Below are 21,431 nucleotides of genomic sequence, written 5' to 3'. Positions count from 1 at the left end.
CGCAGCGCGGGCCGGGCCGGCGCTTCCGGCAGCCTGAGCCCCGAGGCCGCGCCTCCCGCCGGCCCCGCCCCCCGCGCGCCCCCGGCCCCGCCCGCACCCCGCCGGCCCCGCGCCCGCCCACCTGGCTCTCGCCGACGCAGAAGACGCGGCCGCCGCGGCTCAGGCACACGCGGGCGTCCCGGGGCCGCGCGGCCGCGCCGCAGAAGGTGAAGGAGCAGCGCGAGGCGCGCAGCCGCTGCACCGTGGCGCGCACGAGCGCGGCCGGTCGGCGCCCCCAGCGCGCCCACAGGTACAGGTAACACAGCGTGATGAGCATGACCGGCCGGCCGGCGGCGGGGCGCGAGCCCCGCACGCTCGCACCTCGGGCGCTCCCCTCCCGCCCGGCCCCGCCCCGCGCCCGCCCTCCGCGGGCCGGAAGAGGCCGCTCCACAGGGGTGAGGCCGCGCGGGCTGGGGAAGGCGGGCGGGGGCGGGGGCGGGAGCGGGGGTGGGGGTGAGTACGGAGGGAGGAGCGAGGCCTCGCTGGTGGGGGAGGGGCGGGGGAGGATGGAGGGAGAGGGGAGGCTTCGCTGGGGGCCGGCCAGGATGGAGGGAGGCTGCGCTGGGAGGAGGGGGGGCCGCGCTGGGGGCAGCGGTGCGGTTGGAGGGAGAAGGGAGGGAGACCGCGCTTGCGGAGGGGGACGGGAGCAGGGAGGGAGGAGGAGGGCCTCGCTTGGGGATGTTGAGGCTGGAGGGAGGCTGAGCTGGGGCTGAGGGTGTGAGGGTGGAGGGAGGCTGGGGGCGCTAAGGTGGGGAACCGCGAGCTTGGGTGCTCTGGGGGGGCAGGGTGTGATGGAGGGAGAAAGGAGGCATAAGGGAAGAGGAGGCTGTTAAGGTAGGCGAAGGACCAGGCGATTAGGCCCATTTGGCTAGTTTAAGCCAAAATCTGGCTTCCCTTTCTTGGAGCCCTGGGAGGCAGATTGAAGAAGGGCCTGTGGGCATGTGTACCTTAACTAGTAGTACCGTATGGGATTCAGCTAACACGGCCTCTACGCTGTACAGCTGGGAAAATAAGGGGACATTGGCTTTAATATATTATTCTAAGCCTTCTTGCAAAAAGGAATTTACAATAAATTAACAGTACAACTATACACACACACACACACACACATATGACTAAATATTTTAAAATAAGAACTGAAAATAAGTTGTAGATAGACCAGCACTAAAAAGACTGCCTGGTATTCATGTATATGTGAGTTTCCAATGTGTGAGCATCCTAAAACCAGAAGAAGAAGAGAAACTCATCAATTATGATTCAAGGTTCTTGTCCCCTAAGAGAAGCATAATTACTGTTGATGGTGACAGAGATCTCTCCCATGGAACATTTGTTTTAAAAAGGCAGTTTGCAGGGTGCCTGGGTAGCTCAGTCGGTTAAGCATCAACTCTTGATTTCTGCATAGGTCATGATCTCAGGGTCGTGGGATTGAGCCCCCTGTCAGAGTCCACATGCAGCAGAGAGTCTGCTTGAGATGTGTGCCTGTCTGTCTCTCCCTCCCCCCCTCCCCCCCCCCCTCTCCCCACCCCTGCTACTTCCCCACCAGCTCATGTGTGCACTCTAATAAATAAATATTTTTTTAAAAATAACAAAAGGCAGTTTCCAAAAAGACGGTGTCCCCAGCAACTCTGAAATGTAGCAAAAGATTTTTCCTGTGCTGCTTCCTACTCTGGCCTTTGCTATAAGTCGAAGGCCTAATGCAGTAGCAGTCAGGGACGCCAATCCCAGGTCTTACTTAATCCAACCATAGACGTTTGAAGTGCCCTGACCATTTATTCATCTACGTTAAATCAGTGGTCCAGAAAACCCACTTCCAGAACTTCAGATTTACAGCCAGGTGACAGAGGAACTTTTTCTCATTGTTTACAGCATAATAGATTTTAAAACAGAGAGAGAATCGGAAAAGAAAGAATCAGCCTCAAAAACAAGGTAAGCATCACAGTGGACCAGAAATAGAAGGACAGTAAGTGATGGGCAGGGCGGAAGCCGTATCCTCCACTTCCCTGCAGGACAGTGGCAATTGGAAAGGGTGTTCCCGCATGGTCACAAGGCCTAAAATTGTGTCATTGGGTCCCTGGAGGAAGGAAGGAATGAGTCCTCCTGAAGAAGGCCTTAGGCGCTCCAGGATAACACAGGCCTAACAAGTTAGGAATAAGAAAATGAAAAAGCTTTACAAAGTGATGAACCCTGAGGTTTTACCAGGCAAACCCTTCAGATAGCCTTCTTAGAATTAGCTGAATTATGATTCTAAGGACACACCCTCTCCACTCCAGCTAGGTGTGAAGAGGTCACCTCCTCTACCCGAAGGTCACAAGCATCTCTAGTTCTTTCAAGTTTCTTAAGAGCTTTGCAGACCCACCTTCCCAGATACTGTAACTCTATCGAGCCAGAACAGGAACTTTCCAGGTTAGCCCTTAGATACTTCAGGATGTCATGGTCTCAGAAGACATGGGGAAGGGTCAGGGTCAAGGTCAATTCTGTGCACAGCTCTGGGTTATAAAGAATGGGAACCATGGTGGGTCGAGAAGTCGGTGAACTGAGAAGAGAGTGAGGTTCTTTCTTGACCATTGGACTGAGGAATGGTCAATCTTGACCATTCGGGCCCAGGAAGGAGCACAGGAAGGCAGAGGAGTAAGAGAAGTTAAACAGGCACATGGCGCTCTGTTTATAATTCCACCTAAAATAAGGATAACAGCTCAAGGATGGAGCTTATCATTCCTGGATAGCAAAGGAAAAGGGAAAGGATGCAAAAATAAGACATCAGGGGATCTCAACTGTGTACATACCTGATTCACCCCTTATAGTCCCTCACCACTCAAAGTGTGGTCCCTGGACCAGCACACTGGCATCCCCCGGGAGCTCACAAGAAATGCAGAACCCCGGGCTCCACCCCAGACCCACTGAGTCAGCATCTGCCCTTCCACAAAATCCCCCAGGTGATTCACAAACATTAAAATTTCAGCAGCACTGTTGAAACCCGCCTCTGTCTCTCCCTAGATTTGGGTTGCTCTGGACTCTGCGCTAGACTATTCCAAACTGGTGTGGAGAACAGACTAGGAAAAGACCACAGACGAGGGATTCAGAAGCAAGACTGTCCTTCACCAGAACGTCACTGCAGAAAGGAATTGTGGCACTCACCTGCCAACAACCAACTCAGTAACCCGTCACCATGCCTGGCTTCCTACAGGAAAAGCCGACTCCAAGTCTCCTGTCTGCCCCGAGGAGGCATGCCCTGGAAATGATGGTTTGGGGATAAGACAGAGTGTTAACCAAGAGTATCCCTCAACCAGAGGAGCTGTCCTCCCTGCCCCCAACCTCCATTAAATAGATCAACTGTTCCTCCCCAGGGGAGCCTATCTTGCTGACAGTGGCTTTGTCTACTTCTGGAAAGCACCCTGAACCCAAATGGTCAGAGCTGAATAGGACAGTTTGCCAAGGGATCCCAGACTAGCTGGAAGCGTTTAGTAGATGCTGAATTTTAAATAGGTCTCACTGTAAACAGCTCACATTTAGCAATGGAATTAGGGTCTCCACTTTATGTAGAAGAATTTATTCCCTCCACATCAGTGTTGGAGAACTAAAAAAATTATATTCAGAGATCCCAGGGTCTCAAGAATGACCCATCTGTTTGAAAAAATATCCTGCGTAAAAATAATTTAAATACACATTTAATTGAAATGACGAGGATTTTGTTGGTAAAAGCTGTAACTTGAAGAGCTTTTCTTTGACTACTTGAACCTCTATGGTAATGTGTGTTTATGAGCCAGAAAATGTCAAGGAAACTATCCGCATGTGCAGTTAACTGTTAAGTAAATTAAACTGTTTTAAACCAATAATCCTTTTCATTATTGGTTTAAACCCAAAAAGAAAAATTCAGTTGGGATTGAAAGAAACAAGCTACTGGCAAAAGAATAAATTAGTGGCTTGAGCTGTGATCAGGGCCTCGAAGCGGGAGAAAGTTGTCATTTTAAATCTTGCTGATTAGGAAATGCCAGGCCCCATGGAGGAAGGAATCAAACCAACCACCATCTCACCCGTGGTCAAAGATCAATTTTGGAATCCCTATTTTTAATTGGAATTTTGTATTAAATTCCAAATAGGAAAATTTTGTATTAAATGCCTTGTCTGTTTCCATAATTTAGTCTTATATAATTAAGAAAGCTCAGAATGTATTGTTTTAATTGCATTTTATTTTTATAAACTTTGGTTATTTTTCTAATAATGCTTTTGGAAGTTTTATATTTATCAAAACGACTCCAAGTTGTACACAGTCTGTAATTAAGGGGCACCTGGGTGGCTCAGTGGGTTAAGCATTTAACTTCTGCTCAGTTCATGATCTCAGGGTCCTGGGATGGAGCCCTGTCTGCCTGTGGAGCTCAGAGGAGTCTGCCTCTCCCTCCTGCTGGACCATCACCTCATGCGCGTACACACACTCTCTCTCAAATAAATAAATAAAATAAAATCTTTTTTAAAAAATACAGATAATAGGGGCATCTGGCTGGCTTAGCCAAAAGACACTTGACTTGGGGGTTGTGAGTTTGAGCCCCAGGTTGGGTATGGAGGTTATTTAAAAAATAAAATTTCTATATATATACAGATAATAAAGGCAAGATGTGAGTTGTGACCCAAGAATTAAAGGATGCTTTCACATAAAACCTTAAGAGCCTATATTTGATGTGTCATTATTTCTTAATTATATGGAATGCCAAAATACTACCTGTCTCCCTGCAGCAAAACTAAACATATCAACTGGTAGTAAGTAGGTCAAAATAAATGCTAACTGGGAAAACCATTTGAATTTATTCATTATAAATCTTGGTATAACAATATGTAACATTGGTAAGAGAATGTTACATATATTTTTAAAAGAACTAAGTTTTAAGATAGGATTTATTTACCAACTACAAAAATGTATTGATTCTAATATTATCAGTAATTCAGTAAGAGGCAGAACGAGTTAGTTTGGCTAGAGATCACACACACGTGTATCTTACAATTATATTTTAAGGGACAGTACATGGACACAGCAATGAGGAAATGAAACACAGTCTACAACGCTGTTGTAGACTGAGCTGATTTCAAAGTGGAATGGCGAAGGGACCTCCCTCCCCACTCCTTCACCATCTGGAGGGGGCTGGGGACCGCCTGCTAAATTTCACTGCCTTATAAGAACTTGAAAGTGTCAACTATTAGAATACCAGCACCCTTAAGCTGAAAGCAGGATGAAAACTGGAACCAGACTCTCCATCAGGAGAATATGTAAGGAGCCACACCAAACCAGAGCTTATGAATTACTGGGGTGCCTGGCTGGCTCAGACAGTCAAGCTTGTGACTCTCGGTCTTGGGGCTGAGTTCAATTCCTCATTACAGAAAGGAGGTAAGCTTCCAAGAAAAATAGGGTCATGTCAGAAGATACAGGAGCCAACCCAAAGGGCCCCCTGCTAGCCAGGCATTAAATTTATGAAGAGCCATGAGATCATGATGATCCACAATAAAAGTTTTAAGTATTCTAAAAGAATGTAGAACATAATCAGCACCACTCATTTTTATTATGTTTGTGTTACTGACTTTTTTATCCTATCGATGAAATTAGTACATTCTCCCTTTAGAAGGCTGTTTCTGAGCCGAGGGAGAATCATCCACACAAAGGCCTCGGAAGCTGTGCTACCAAAGCAGAGAGAGCCAGAATGCAGCCGCATCTCGTTTTAAGGCTCCAGAAGAGTAGGGCACGGGGTGGCTCAGTGGGTTAAGCCTCTGCCTTCGGCTCGGGTCGTGATCCCAGGGTCCTGGGATCAAGTCCCAGTCGGGCTCTCTGCTCAGCGGGGAGCCTGCTTCCCCCCTTCTCTCTCTCTGCTTGCCTCTCTGCCTATTTGTGATCTCTCTCTGTCAAATAAATAAACAAAATCTTGAAAGAAAGAAAGAAAAGAAAAAAGAAAGAAACAGGCTCCAGAAGAGTGAAATGGTCCTACTGTAACACAGTACAAGATGTCTTAGGTCCAGGGGCGCCTGGGTGGCTCAGGTCATGATCTCACGGTCCTGGGATCGAGTCCCGCATCGGGCTCTCTGCTCAGCAGGGAGCCTGCTTCCCTCTCTCTCTCTCTGCCTGCCTCTCCATCTACTTGTGATTTCTCTCTGTTAAATAAATAAATAAAATCTTAAAAAAAAAAAAAAAAAGATGTCTTAGGTCCAAAGACCTTAAAAATCAGACAAATTTTGAGACTTGATCAGCCAGTGTGGTAAGGACAAGCTTCTCTGGGGCAGAATAAGTAAGGCTTTGATTTGAATCCAGAAAGGGGCTATAAGTGAGATGACAGAATCACCGATGTGACCACAACAGATTCATATTTCTGGGTTAATAAGGAATCTGTTGGTATCTCAAGGTTGTTATCTCAAGTGCAACATGAATAAAACCAACTGTATTTCCCCCCACCAATTTCCTCTTTATTCTGATTTCTCAGCCACAGTTAGTGACATCAGTCTTTTTTTCACATGGACCCAGAATGTAGTCATCTTGGAGTCCTGCCTTCTCCTCATGTCCTCTAGATCAGTGGATGGCCTCTCCACCATCTCTTGAGTTTCATCTTTCCATCCCACCTTCTTCCAATCCAAGCGCCCATTCCGCTCTCATCAGAACCAACATAATAAATAGCCTTCTGATGATTCCCCGTGGATCCCCTGCTTCCCGAGGCTCTGTAATCCAGCACATTGTGACTTTGTAAGGAAAACTCTGATCTCATCCGCTCCACTACTCAAACCCTTCATTGTCCAGCCCCGCCCACCAGGGATTCTGTCCCTGGCATTCTGTCTCACCTGGCATTCAAGACTCTCCACTGTACTCTGCTAGCCGGGTCTCCCCACCCCCGCCCCCCCACCCGGCATGCAGCCGCTTGCTTACTCACTCCGCATCAGCACACCTTGCACTATGCTAATCACTGTGTATATTCTTACATTCAGACCTCTCAACTCTGCAGGGAGGCTGTTGTCCCCATCTTGCAGAGGAGCAATCGAGTGACTTGCTCAAGGTACCGCAACTGGGTGGGGAAGCTGGAGGCTGAATCTGTGTCTTTCTGACTCCAACGTCCTTCACCATATAAAGCAGGCACCTGAGAGCAAAGAATGCTCTATGCACAACAATAATCACCAGAAATGAGACTCGAGATGCAAGAGGGAACAGTAGCAGAAGGTTCAGACAGTGGCGCTGCTGGCCCAGAGGGCAGCCTCTTGTACCCAGATCAGACAGGCCGGGATTGTCCAGAATTCGCACACATCCAAAAACCGTTAAGTGAGATTTCATCAAGATCCTCCTGGCAAACAGCTGGCTCTGGAAACAGCCTGTTCCAAAACCCAAAGAAGCCTGGGACACAGTTTCTGTACAACAGCTGAATGTCACTGGTTCAACAACATCTTAAAGAACCTCAAATATAGGAAAATCCAAACTTAAAAACTACAGTGTAAATGCTATGATACATTTTTTAGAAATCTAAAAATAATAATAATAATAAATGCTATGTGGTATCCTGGATTGGATCCTAGAACGAAGTGGACATTAGTGGGAAAACCAGCGAAATCTGAAGTCTGTAGTTTAGCTGATGTACTAGTTTTGATAAACCCATGGTTGTGTAAGACATTAACACCGGAGGAAGCCGAGCAAAACTATTTTTGCAACTCTTGTAAGTCTAAAATTATTTCAAAATAAAAAGTCATAAGGATTAGAGGATGACCTTCTACTGAATTTCTTTGGCATTTTTCTCCCCTGTCCCTAACTAGCCACATATGGCCTTCAGCACATCATATCTCTCTGCATGCCAGTTTCCAACTATTTTAAAAAAGAAGGAGTGACACAAACCAGATCATCTCCAAGCTCTAAAGTTTTGGGATCCTGGGGTGCTTGGGTGGGCATCTGCCTTCAGTCCAGGTCATGATCCTGGGGTCCTGGGATCAACACTGCCCCCCTCCCCACTCTGCATCTGGCTTCCTGCTCTGTGGGAAGCCTGCTTCTCCCTCTCCCACTCCCCCTGCTTGTGTTCCCACTCTCACTGTGTCTCTCTGTCAAATAAATAAATAAAATCTTCAAAAAAATAAAAATTAAGTTCTAGGATCCTAATATATTTATGAAACGATTCTCTCTACAAAGAACTGAGTGCAGTCTTGTTCACGTTCACAACCCTGGCATTTAGCACTGTGCCAGCACATGGTGGGTGCTCAATAAAAGTTTCTGAAACTAAACTGGCTCATAACCTCCATTTGTAAGATGAGGTAGAACTGTTAACTCTTTTGCCTAGTTGGCCACTAGAGAGCGAAATGCTCACAGAATTTTCTCCACTGAAGGCAAATTCATCTCCTCCAACAGAGGGGAATGGACCTTCAGATCCCCTGCATATAAAAATCCATCCCTGGTTGGGGGAAGGGAGTCACCATCTGTGCATAGTTTTCTGCCCATCAGAGGGAAACTCTCGTTAGGGTGATTAGTACCATAAGCTTCCAGAAGATTAGGCAAACACACACGGCACTCAGCAGGCTCAAAAGTCTAAACCACCTCAATAGATCAGAAGCTGAACTGCAAAAAGCTGGGCCCCCCACCTCAAGTACTTGTTGTCTTCCTACTTCCTGAACAAAATGGGCTGCACTTTTAAAGGCTGGTTAAAGAGCTCAAATGAATGACTGGAAATTGACTAAAACCTTTATAACCTGAATGAAGAAAAGCCTCAGCATCGCACCCTCTTAGCAGCCCAGGGCTGAGCCTGTATGAGCTGAAGTTTGCAAGGCAAAGCAGCAGAGACCTCCATCTGGAGTCAGGCATCCTGGGTTCAAATAGTGCCCCACGACCCCTGGCTCCCCCCATGGGCCCAGACACGACACATACAGTGACCATGTGACTGCGGGCAGGTGCCTTTGTTCCCACAGTGGTCCTGGAGGATAACAGCATCCACATGGTGCTGCCCAAGGTTCAGGAAGGTGGCGGGCACACAGGGCCGAATAGTGACAGATCTGATCCAGGAATGGCTCACCTGGATGAGTCAAAAGCAAGGGAGTAGAACAGCAAGACACTTTCATTTCATCTTCCTAACTCTTAGGGGTGAATATCATAACCTCCTTCTAACAGCACAGGAAACGGGCTATGGTCTACCCAAAGCAGAGCTCCCTTCAAGTAGCTCAAGTTGTCTTTCTCAAGCATAGAAAAGGGTGACTGTCCCCAAATGTTCCTGAGCTGGCTCGTCACAGTGCCTCCCGTCCCTACCATCCAACCCTCTCCCTCAGCTGTTGTCATCTCGTGTCCCAACAGAATGAGATTTAAATTGAAGTCACGGTCAAATACTGGACTGTGGCTGCTGTCAGTGTCTACATTAACTTACAAAATTCAGAGTAGACATCCTTCCCCCACCCCGCAGTGTCTAGGAAGGAGGACAGAAACATTGTGATCTAAGTTGCTGCCTCATGATTTGCCGAGTAAAATCCCAGACAGAGCCTGAGCCTGAGCCCTGAGAAAGGGACAAGCAGGGGGGCATCAAGGGAAACCAGGAGAGGGACAGAACTGAGGGTCAAAAACTTCAGGGGCCATTCGGCAGAGCACCCTGGGAATGTCGCCCAGCAAAGCACAGATGAAGATAATTTATCAAAAGGCAAACTCAGCCTAAAACTACAGCCACTTCGGTAACACCCAGCACACATGGGTCCTCCCCTTGTGGCTGCGAGGGGCAGATGAGTCACATAATGACTGAATTTTCTCTTCTCCCTCAGCCAACCTAGATATTTTCTCCTAGGAACTGAGATTTAGGGAAAGTGAATCCCTGCTTTAAAAAATATTACTAATAAATAAAAGTCACACCTGTTACCAGTTTTTACTACTGGAAATTTCATGAGTCTGGAAAGCAAAGATTGGAGGAAAGAATGGGTAGGAGAGTGGGAGCTTTACACGCAGATATGCAGCGGCTTAACATTCCCAGGCCAGGACGGCTTTGCTTTCCTGTTTTCACTGAACTGTGTTTTCACAGACATACCAGCATCAAGACTCCAGGAAGGGCTCCAAAAAAGCTGGCATGCCCCATTGTTGGTGTCCGCTGTTTGGCCGGTCACCTTGTGATTTTTTAAAATGCAAACGTATTTCTTAAATGCTACATTCCTGGTGAACATAGCTAATGCATAGTGGTCAAATCTGAGTTCAGGTACTGATCTCAGGGTCTCAATCTATGGTTGTGATGGGTTCCTTGCTGGGCATGGAGCCTACTAAAAACAACAGAACAAAAAAAAACCAACAACAACAACAACAAAAAACTAAACCTATAATATAGATAAAAAGTGAGCTAAATAAAATGAATTTGTGCAATCCTGCTTCTTAGCGTCAAAAGCATGGCAGGCAGTTTACAGTAAAATAACAGTAAATGTGGTGGATTAGAAGGAGAAATTTACTGTGCAAAGGGAAGCAGCAACTCTGCAACCACAGGGCTAGTTCGTACCGGGTTTATCAAGCGCTTGTAAATCCCTACATAGAGTAAGGGCGGTTTCCCGGAGAAGCCAGGAGCAGATGACGCAGCTGAATGGGAACTGCTTTGTACAGCCCGCTTTGAACAAGATTTCAACCCTGCAAAGATGATTGCATCCAGCACCCACCCAACCCACCCCCCGCCTCGGGTCGGGAGTCCTGGTTAAGAAAGCAAAACCAGAGGAGCAGGAGGTGATCAAACCATTCCCGTCTATAAATAACTCCCCTAGGGGAGTAGCAGCAGGATCCAAGGCAGGAAACCCGAGCCAAAAGAATCTGGCCATTTCTTGGAGAACCCCTAGAGGAGCGTGCGCCCAGGGCCCCGTGGAGGGGACCCGGGCACTCTACCTGGCAGGACCCAGCACTGCCATCTGCGTGGCACATACCTGTTGCCGGAGCCCATAGGGCCAACCCCCCAGGTCGGGCCCTGCACCTGCACCCGCGCCGCACCACTGGGTGGCCGGCCGCTGCCGAAACGCACCGGAAGGTGTACCCAGGACAGAGCAGGTGGCAGCGGGGGAGGGGGCGGGGGGGGGGGCATCGGAAATACACAGTGGGAAAGGCCAGGTCGGAAAACCCCTCGGTGGGGCCCCACTGCCGAAAGCAACCCCAAATCCTGTGTTGGCCACCGCTGGCCACACTGGCATGGACTTCTGGCTCAGCCTGGGCACCCTTCTCCCCGCCCTCCTCTCCGCCCTCCTCCGCTAGGCCGCCCAGAGCACGGCCTGGCCTGCCCCCAGCGTTCTCCTACCTGTCCTTAGGTTTTGCCTTAAACATCAACATGTCACCTCCTCAAGAAGGTCTCGCTCCACCCCCTAGGCTAGGTGAGAGCCCCCTCACGCCCCCCCCCCCAACTCTCTCCAGCAATAACACTCACCCACCACCTTGTAATTGAACCCTTGTAATTGAACCCTGTGTCTGTCTTCTCTTGGAAGCTGGAAACTCTCCAGGGGCAAGGACGAGATCTGTCTTTATTGCAGGCACAGAGTGAAAGGAAGGTGGCTGAAGGTTTTGCTAAATGAGAAGGAAAAGTGGCCGAATGGGGCCCCTCTTGGTAGGATGTTTCAGGAAGGAGGTGCAGATTATGGGTTTAAATTGCTTATTCTCAGGCGCCTGGGTGGCTCAGGTGGTTAAGAGTCTGTCTTCAGCTCAGGTCATGATCCCGGGTTCCTGGGATGGTCCCTGCACCAGGCTCCCTGCTCACCATGGAGCCTGCTTCTCCCTCTCCTCCCCACCCCCCATACTGTCTCTTGCTATCGCTTTCTCTCAAATAAATAAATTAAAATCTTTTTAAAAATTTTTTAAAAATCGCTTATTCAGTGGATTTCTTGTTCCTGTGCTAGGTGCTAACTGCTTCTTTCATCACAAGAGTAACTGAAATCTGGACTTACTGTTCCTTTACTAGGGGCACTTAGTACATTTCCACTGCTGCCTCAACTATGAATGGTCATAATTTTGCCACCTAATCCCTGAAGCCTTCACTGTCAGCACAACAGTTTCAAGCAAGAACTTGATCCTTCCCCATCTGTGTTTTGGGGAATAGGGAATTCATTTTTCTGTGGTTCTACGGTAGGACTTAGAATGCCCCATGGTGTCGATTAGGAATATGGCCACCCGCCCCTTCAAAAAAACAAAAACAAACAAACAAAAAACCAAGGAGATAAATGCAAAGCATCTGGAAAAATGAATGGAATCCGACCTCCAGTTAGATGGTTATGGAAGGCCTCCAGGTCAGAGAAAACCTCAAGTTGAGATCTCCTGTCACTACTGAGGTTTCTAGAAACACAGGAGAATTCAGGAATGATCAGAGTAAATGCCTTCAAGAACACAGTTGCTGACAGCTGCAAAATATTCTACATTCGAGTGTTCCATGATTTGTTCAGCCCTCTCCTGTTTTTGGATTGTTTTCTACCCCAGTGACTGCTCATACAATGCTGAGGAGAATTGTCCTACACAAAACTTGTTAGCCACCTTTCTGGTAATTGTTGAGGATATATTCCTATGTTCCTATAAGTGAAATTACTGGATATAAGGATATAAGCCTAAGACTATATAAAGGATATAAGCCTAAGACTATGGGAACCTAAGGCCAAACTTCTTACACTGAATGTTGTATCGTTTTATCTCCTAATAGAGGACAAACTTAAAAAAAAAAATCTTTACTACTTTTAGGGGCACCTGAGTGGTTAAGTGTCCAACTCTTGATTTTGACTCAGATCATGATCTCAAGTCATAAGATTGAGCCCCACATCAGACTCTGTGCTGGGAGTGGAACCTGCTTAAGATTCACTCTCTCCCTCACTCTCTGCCCCTTCCCCCCTCTAAAAAATGTAAATCTTGGGGGCCTGGGTGGCTCAGATTGTTTAGCATCTGCCTTCAGCCCAGGTCATGGTCCCAGGGTCCTGGGATAGAGCCCCACATAGGACCTCCTGCTCTGGGGGAGCCTGCTTCTCTTTCCCCCTGCCACTCACCCTGCTTGTACTCTCTCTCTATGTCAAATAAATTTAAAAAAAATTTTAATAAATAAAAATAAATCCTTACTACTTTGGTTAATGAAAAATGGTACCTTAATTTTTTTTAATTTTTTAACTTTTTAAATTAACATATAAGGTATTATTAGCCCCAGGGGTACAGGTCTATGAATTGCCAGGTTTACACACTTCACAGCACTCACCATAGCCCATACCTTCCCCAACGTCCATCACCAAGCCACCCTCTCCCTACCCTCCTCCCCGCCAGCCACACTCAGTTTGTTTTGTGAGATTAAGAGTCTCTTATGCTCAGAGGGTTAAGCCTCTGCCTTCAGCTCAGGTCATGGTCTCAGGGTCCTGGGATCGAGCCCCACATCGGGCTCTCTGCTCGGCGGGGAGCCTGCTTCCTCCTCTCTCTGACTGCCTCTCTGCCTACTGTGATATCTGGCTGTCAAATAAATAAATAAAATCTTTAAAAAAAAAAAAAAAAAGAGTCTCTTATGGTTTGTCTCCCTCCCGAACCCATCTTGTTTCATTTATTCCCTTCCTACCTCCCAAACCCCCCACGTTGCCTCTCAACTTCCTCAATCAGGGAGATCATATGATAATTGTCTTTCTCTGATTGACTTATTTCGCTCAGCATAATACCCTCTATTCCATCCACGTCATTGCAAATGGCAAGATTTCATTTCTTTTGATGGCTGCATAGTATTCCATTACATATATTGGTATTTCTCGTTAAAAAAGTAGTTTTTCTTTCCTTTTGAATTACTGGAAAAACTTTTTTTTTCAATGTTTTACTGGTCATTTGCATTTCCTCACCTATGAAGGAGATTTACAGTGCACATTAAAAAAAAAAAAAGCAAAACTAGAATACAGCCAATACCTTTTTTTTTTCAGCCAATACCTTTATACTTCTTATCTTTCCCATCCCATACCGCTGCCTCCTCAATCTCAATATTCCATTTATCACTCCCTTGCTTTAAAAAATACATCCTAGGGGACGCCTGGGTGGCTCAGTTGGTTAAGCAGCTGCCTTCAGCTCAGGTCATGATCCCAGCGTCCTGGGATCGAGTCCCACGTCGGGCTCCTTGCTTGGCAGGGAGCCTGCTTCTCCCTCTGCCTCTGCCTGCCTCTCTGTCTGCCTGTGCTCGCTCTCTCTCCCTCTCTCTCTCACAAATAAATAAATAAATAAATCTTTAAAAAAAAAAAATACATCCTAGGAGCACCTGGGTGGCTCAGATGTTAAACCTCTGCCTTCGGCTCAGGTCATGGTCCCAGGGTCCTGGGATGGAGCCCCGCATCAGGCTCCCTGCTCAGCAGGAAGCCTGCTTCTCTCTCTCCCACTCCCCCTGCTCATGTTCCTTCTCTTGCTGTGTCTCTCTCTGTCAAACAAATAAATAAAATCTTTTAAAAAAATACATCTTAAATACAAATGAGTATATCCCTATATGGTACATGGTTTTGTTTTAGTTTTATAAAAATATTATTCAATATATATACTTCTGAGCCTTACCCTTTTCCATGCAATGTTTCTGTGACTTACATACATAATTTTGCATAGCTGCACTTACATTCATTTTCACTGCTATATGATATGCTATTGTATGACTACAACATCGTTGGTCTAGCCCTTGTCCAGCTGATTGATACTGAGTTATTTCCAGTTTGTTTGCTGTGACAGATAGTCCTGCTCTGACCAACCCCTTACTTGTCCCTGGAGCAGATGGGCAAATATTTCTCTGGGTGTGGACCCAGGAGAGGGATTACTGGGCTGAGCTAATTAATATTTGGTTTTATTTTTTTTAAGATTTTATTTTTATTTATTTGACAGACAGAGATCACAAATAGGCAGAGAGGCAGGCAGAGAGAGAGAGGAAGCAGGTTCCCCGCTGAGCAGAGAGCCCGTAGCGGGGCTCGATCCCAGGACCCTGGGATCATGACCTAAGCCAATGGCAGAGGCTTAACCCACTGAGCCACCCAGGTGCCCCAACATTTTGTTTTAAAAGGTAATACTAAACTATTTTACAAAGTAGTTATACCTATTTACCTCTGATTACCAGCAGATTTATTTGTTTTCAACTGAATATATTTTAGGGCAAATACTTGTTCCTTTTCAATTTGCAGTTTATACAGATTTTTACAGCTGCCTTGGAGAGCTGTGAAGTTCCCGAACACAAAACTTCACACTGTGGTTCTTGAGAAAATCCTCTAGAGGCAATGAGCCAGCTAATCACAAATCCCTTATTGTCCAAAATCTAGGTTTAGGTCACGGTGGCTTGGAGCAGACCCCTGGTTCGCAGGCAATGGCAGGGGTGCAACAAGCCTAAAGTCTGCTGTGAGTTTGGTGTGGGGAGTTTTCCTAGTCACACAAGAGTCCTGTGCACAATAGAGTAGCCGCTTTCAGAATCTCCTGCTATTTGTAGCTCAATGCTGTCACCTCCCCTATTGCGTACAACCTTCTATTTAAATCAGCCACTCTTGGCATCTCAAGCGGCTCCTCTTCTTAAAGGCCAAAAAACATTTACACTCTTTGATCTGGGATTCAGAGTTGTGGGCATTCATTCTAAAAATGCTAACAAAAGAAGGAATTAGATTCATAAGGATATTGATAGCAACATGGGGGTATGAGTGATTTTTTTTAATTGGCAAAACATTTTATAAATTATTTTAAAACAATCTCTACACCCGACATAGGGCTCAAACTCACGACCCCAGATCAAGAGTTGGATGCTCGGGGCGCCTGGGTAACTCAGTGGGTTAAAGCCTCTGCCTTCGGCTCAGGTCATGATCCCAGGGTCCTGGAATTGAGCCAGGAGCCTGCTTCCTCCTCTCTCTGTCTGCATCTCTGCCTACTTGTGATCTCTCTCTCTCTCTGTGTCAAATAAATAAATAAAATCTTAAAAAAAAAAAAAAGAGTTGGATGATCTACAGATTACACCAGCCAGGCGCCCCTTCATTGGAAAATTTCAGATGTTCCACAGTAGGGAACATATTACGCAAGTTGGGGAATATGGTACGAGGTGTCCCACAGACTGTTCTTCTTCCCTGAACCATTTGAGATTAAGTTGCAGAAATCATAACTCTTCAGTCCTAAGAATTGCAGGGTAAATTTCCTAAACACAAGAAGTTTCTCTGCATACGCATGTTGCAATGTTCAAATTCAGAAGATCTAACATTGATCCAAAGCCAGTCTCTTGTGTTCAGCACATGTTCACATTCTACCAATTGTCCCAGTAATAGTCTTTATGGCAATATTATCTTTTCCAAAGTCACACATTTCATACAATCTTCATGTCTCTTTATTCTTCTTTAATCTGGTCAGTTCCTTAATCTTTGTCTTCTGTGACCTTGATGTTATTTGAGAGTCAGGCTTGTGTTAGTTATCCCTCAATTTGTGTTTGTCTGTGTCCTCATGATCTAATTCAGGGAATATATTTTTGTGACATGATGTCAGGTCCCTGTTATTGATGATGCCGACTTTGACCACAGGGTTAAGGTGGTATCCACCAGATTTTCTCACTCTTGAGGTGTCGATGGAGTATGACTCTATAATGTCTCCCAACAAGCTTTCACGCAGGGAGTTTAGCATCCATGAGTGATTCCCGCCTGAGTCAGTTATTGCTGTAATAGTTGTCACACAGTTACTTTTCTAACTCTGCTGTGCCTTCAGCATTTATTAGCTGGTACTCTACTGTAAAGAAGAGCTGTTCCTTTTACCTCTATTTATTTATTTGTTTGCAAGATTGTTTTTTTAGTATCATTCTCGACTCATGGATCCTTTTTTTTCCCCAATGTCATAATTCACTACTGTCATTATTCATTTTGATTTCACATTGCTCCAAATTTGGCCACTGGAAGCCCCATCAAGCTGGCCCCTGTGTCCCTCCTGACCTGTCTCCGTCCTTCTTTCTGCCCCTCCTTGCTTTCAGCAGCCACAAGGTGCTCCTGAGTATCTTTCACTTGCCCTGCCCCTTCCCAGAGTGAGCCATAGATATGGACCCAAGAAATGCTCATGGCTCTTGGAATCGCCCTATTCCCCAGGCTTTTTCAGCAGGCAGATCTAGGAAGTAGATTCCAACCCACAAAGTTCTCCCTTGCTGCCCCTCCCTCCATGTTTATAACACCCTACTCCAAGGGAGAATCCTGACTCCCACCCACAGTACTGTCATCAATTTACTTAATCCTACAATACGCAGACAATATTTTCAGAATTGCTACCCCAGAGCACTGCCAACTAAGTGAAATTCAAAATTTCTCTGTAGCTTTGTTTGCTTGTTTACACACAAAAGGTATACAGAGATTTGTGTTCAAAAGTAATTTGGGGGGCGCCTGGGTGGCTCAGTGGGTTGGGCTGCTGCCTTCGGCTCAGGTCATGATCTCGGGGTCCTGGGATCGAGTCCCACATCAGGCTCTCTGCTCAGCAGGGAGCCTGCTTCCTCCTCTCTCTCTGCCTGCCTCTCTGCCTACTTGTGATCTCTCTCTGTCAAATAAATAAATAAAATCTTTAAAAAAAAAAAAAAGTAATTTGGGTCTACTTCTTCCGCGGTTAATTTACTATAGCATTTAGTTCATTAGCTTACTTTTGCTTGCATTCAATTTTAGTTTTCTCTTCCCCTTCTTTGTTGATTTAATTTTACTTTTTGAATATAAAAACATCCATTTTTCTTCAAGTCAAAACTACCCCAAAAAAGTACGCTTGAATACGTCTTTCCTCTTAGTTTCTCCCCATTCCCGCCCATCCACTCTAATTAACCAATTTGTTAGTTTCTAGTTGATTCTTCCTGAGTTTTCTTTTTTAGCAAAAATAAGCAGATCCTTGAATATTTTATTTCTCCTCATTTTACACAAAAAGTAGCATAATATATGTACTTTTTTTGTATTTGACTCTTTTCACTTATCAATATCCTAGAAATCACTCCACATCAGTTCATAGAGATCTTCCTCCCTCTCTTTAATAACTGCAGAGTATCTCATTGTATGAATGTCCCAGTGTTTTCAACCCCTTGTCTATGTATTGGCACAAAAATTGTCTCCAAAATTTTGTCATCGCAAATAATGCTGCAATAGTTAACTTTGTACATATACATACTTTCATGTTGGCTTAAGTGTTTCTCAAGGGTGAGTTTCTAGCTGTGAAACTACTGGGTCAAAGTTGTAAGGATAGACCAACTTTTGTTAGATGTTGCCAAATTCACCTCTGCAGGAGTTGTACGGTCTTGTATTCCCACCAGGAATGTATATGAGTGCCTGTGTCCCCACAGCCTGTCCTCTCGCTTTTGACTTTTGCAAACTGGGTTAAGGTAGAAACCGTATCTCAGAATAATGTGCTTTTCTCTTACTGTAAGAACCTATGAACCTAACATCTTTTCTTTTAAGGAACAGTTTCATATTTTTCGCCCCCCTGGACTATCCATTCATGTCTCTTGCCTTTTTAAAAAATTGATTGGAGGGGCGCCTGGGTGGCTCAGTGGGTTAAAGCCTCTGCCTTCAGCTCACGTCATGATCCCAGGGTCCTGGGATGGAGCCCCGCACTGGGCTCTCTGCTCAGCAGGAGGCCTGTGTCCCCCTCTCTCTGTCAAATAAATAAATAAAATCTTTTTTTAAAAATGGATTGGAATTCTGATTGGAATCCCTCAGTCTCATTTACTTATGTGGGATATTAAGCTTGTATCTGTAATATACGGTGCAAATGTCTTCTCCCCATCTTCTACCTTTTTCATGGTAGGCTTCTGTTTGCCCATGACCCGACTTTTGTTTTTCGGTGCTGGCAAACGTACCATCTTTTTTCTCCCTGCACTTGGATTGGGTCATTAGAAAACCTCTGCCAAACCCATGCTACGGAGACTTCCCCCGTGTTTTCCGACCGCGCGCGGGCGGGCCGTACTCCGTCCCGCGATCGCTCGCACCTGGCACACACGTGCGTTAGAGACCGCGGCAGGGGGCGGGCGGACCGCAACCATGCGGGCGGTGGGGCTGCGGACCGCGGGCCGCGCCTGCGCGCTGACAGGCGGGCCCAGCAGGCAGGGGACCCGCGGGGAGGAGCGCGAGGGCGGGCGGCGCTGCCGGGTCGCGAGGTTTCCTCCCGGCCCTTCCGGAAGCGCCGCCCCCTATCGCGCGCCGGGGAGGGTCTCCCGCCCGCGACCCCGCCCCCGCCCCCGGCTGCGGCGCGCCGGCCAGCCCTGCCCCGCTGCGCCCCCACCACCCCCGGGACGGACGCGAGCCGCGGGGTTCGGGGACGCGGGAGGGCGTGCGATCGCCGGGGCTGTGGCGGCGCCCGGCGCTTCTCTGACGTTAGACGCGGGAAACAGCAGACCTCGTCCGGTGCGTCTCTACCAGCCTTCTCTCCCCAGCGTCGCCCCCTCCTGACGGTTGTTTTAACCCTCCTCCGTGCAGTCCTCCAGTCGAACCCCCCTCCTGACGGTTGTTTTAATCCTCCTCCGTGCAGTCCTCCAGTCGAACCCCCGTCCTGACCGCCGTCTAGATCCCATCTCAAGGTGCTCGGCAAAAAGGGGGGCTCCCCGCTGGCCTGCGCCGGTCGTCCTCTCTAAGGGGTTTCCGGTCCCCAGCACGGGGTGTCTTGTCTCCTCCAACGCCAACAACCGGGCTCGGGTTCTCTGCCCCCGCTTCAGACGCCACCTACGTTTCTGCCACGCAGGCGACAAAATCGTGGGTTCCCACCCGCACCCCTCCCGTGTGATGCTCCCTAGACCACTCGGAGCTCGGGCAAGGGCTTCACCCACCCGTGCGCTGTGACCGGTACACCTCGCGAGCCGCAGGTCCCTGGACGAGAAGGCCGGAGGGGGCGTCCAGAGCTTCTGCGACTTTTGGACGGCCCCACCCTGGCAGCGCCCAGCCCTGAGCCTTCTCCTTGGTGGTTTTCATCATTTCATTCCGTAAGTGGAGGCTGAGGTAAGTGAAGGTTACAGCCCTCTGGGCGCTTGGTTGGTTCCCCAGCTCCCAGCTCGTTGGGAGCCATCGGGGAGCACACAGTCCCCACCTCTTTCCCGTAACCTCAGCCCTGCAATTAACGAACGGTTTGGGAGCTATGGTCCAGACCCTGGGGACAAAGACCAAATAGGTTTTTATTATACCACCCCCCCAACCCATAAGTGCATGTAATCATGAGAAAAACATCAGGTAAGTTCCAACAGAGCCTCATGCTGCGAAATACTTAACCAGACCTTAGAACTGCCTACGTCATTAAACTCAAGAGGAATCCAAGAGGTTTTCACAGACAAAAAGAGCTTATATTGATGGTTAAATGTATCTGTGGTATCTGAATGGGCTCCTGGGACAGAAAAAGAGCATTAGGGAAAAACAGAAAATTTGAATAAAGTACACACTATAGATAATAATATCTATGTAGCTCTATTCACTAACAGATACACTGTAATAACATTAACAGGGAAACAGTTTATGAGGTCTCCACCCATCTTGCAGATTTTCTGCAAATCTAAAATTATTCCAAAAATAAAGTTTATTAAAAAAAAAACACACACACATATGGGGGCAGCTGGGTGGCTCTGTCGTCAAGCATCTGCCCTCAGTTCAGGTCATGATCCCAGGGTCCTGGGACCAAGCCCCTGCATCAGACTCCCTGCTCAGCGGGAAGCCTGCTTCTCCCTTTCCCACACCCCCTGCTGTGTTCTTCCCTCTCTCACCGTCTGTCTCTCTGTCAAATAAATAAATAAACTCTTAAAAAAACAAACAAGTTTTGAAAGACCCTTCAGTTATCAGGACACACCTTTAAAAGGCAGAGAGAGAATTTGTAAATCACTGTCTTGTATTTATGGTCAGGTAAGAAGAGAAAACTAGAATGGAATCTTCTGTGGGACGCCATGATGCCGGTGTATCAGACACAAAGAGAGGGTGAGGAAACCCTCCACGGGCCAGAGCTGCAAAGGAAGGAATGCTTCCCTGGTCCCCCAGCACCTCAGCCTAAACGAGGAAATACAAAGGGTCAGAGTGTGAAGAGGGGGGTGAGAGCGTGGGCCTGCTGTGAGGTGTCTTCTCCTGGTCCTTCCTTCAACCAGAGCGTGTTAGTCTGGGTCCCTGCATTTGGAGGACTCGGTGGACATGCGTCTGACATCCCGTGGCAAATCCAGTTGGACTGACCAACGGCTTTGGTGGCAAGGCTGGGAGCACGCAGCTGTCTGCAGTTCTTGTAGGGGTCCGAGAATCCCGTGTGAATCCCGTGTGGGTCATGGGGGAGAAGAGCGGGCTGGCAGTGAGTCACTGAGGGTCCTGCCGGAAAGGGCTACCTAGGAACAGAGGGAAGAATGTTGGATTTCTAGGGCTGAAAAAGAAGTTGCAAGTTAATTCCCCAAATCAAATTGCATGTGCCAGAATTTTCCAAGTTGGAAGTCCTCAAAGAAATTCCAAAAGTACCCATGAGAGGAAAAGGAGCTGAAAAGTAGCCCCTGAGAGTCTGGAGCCTCCCA

At 47.2% G+C, this 21,431-nt stretch overlaps 1 protein-coding gene and 1 long non-coding RNA gene across 3 annotated transcripts in view; one reads left to right on the top strand and one right to left on the bottom strand.

The window, feature by feature from the left end:
* The window catches only part of HLCS (holocarboxylase synthetase), a 202,131-nt gene extending 201,815 nt beyond the window's left edge, over positions 1 to 316 (bottom strand). The window contains exon 1 of the mRNA XM_044250939.1: positions 122 to 316. Within this exon, the coding sequence (XP_044106874.1) occupies positions 122 to 316 (195 nt within the window). The remainder of the gene's footprint in view (positions 1 to 121) is intronic.
* LOC122908300 lies at positions 170 to 4,133 on the top strand. Of its 2 annotated transcripts, none has more exons than XR_006384952.1 (3): positions 170 to 295; positions 1,906 to 1,965; positions 3,034 to 4,133. It is a non-coding gene; the product is annotated as an uncharacterized LOC122908300 (long non-coding RNA). The 2 variants fall into 2 exon arrangements; XR_006384951.1 differs by having other exon boundaries at positions 173 to 289.
* Positions 4,134 to 21,431: the final 17,298 nt, after the last annotated feature.

Source organism: Neovison vison, chromosome 6 (genome assembly GCF_020171115.1).
Source record: "Neovison vison isolate M4711 chromosome 6, ASM_NN_V1, whole genome shotgun sequence".
Taxonomy (NCBI): domain Eukaryota; kingdom Metazoa; phylum Chordata; class Mammalia; order Carnivora; family Mustelidae; genus Neogale; species Neogale vison.
Note: the sequence above shows the minus strand (reverse complement) of the source record. Positions and strands in the feature narration are given on the sequence as shown.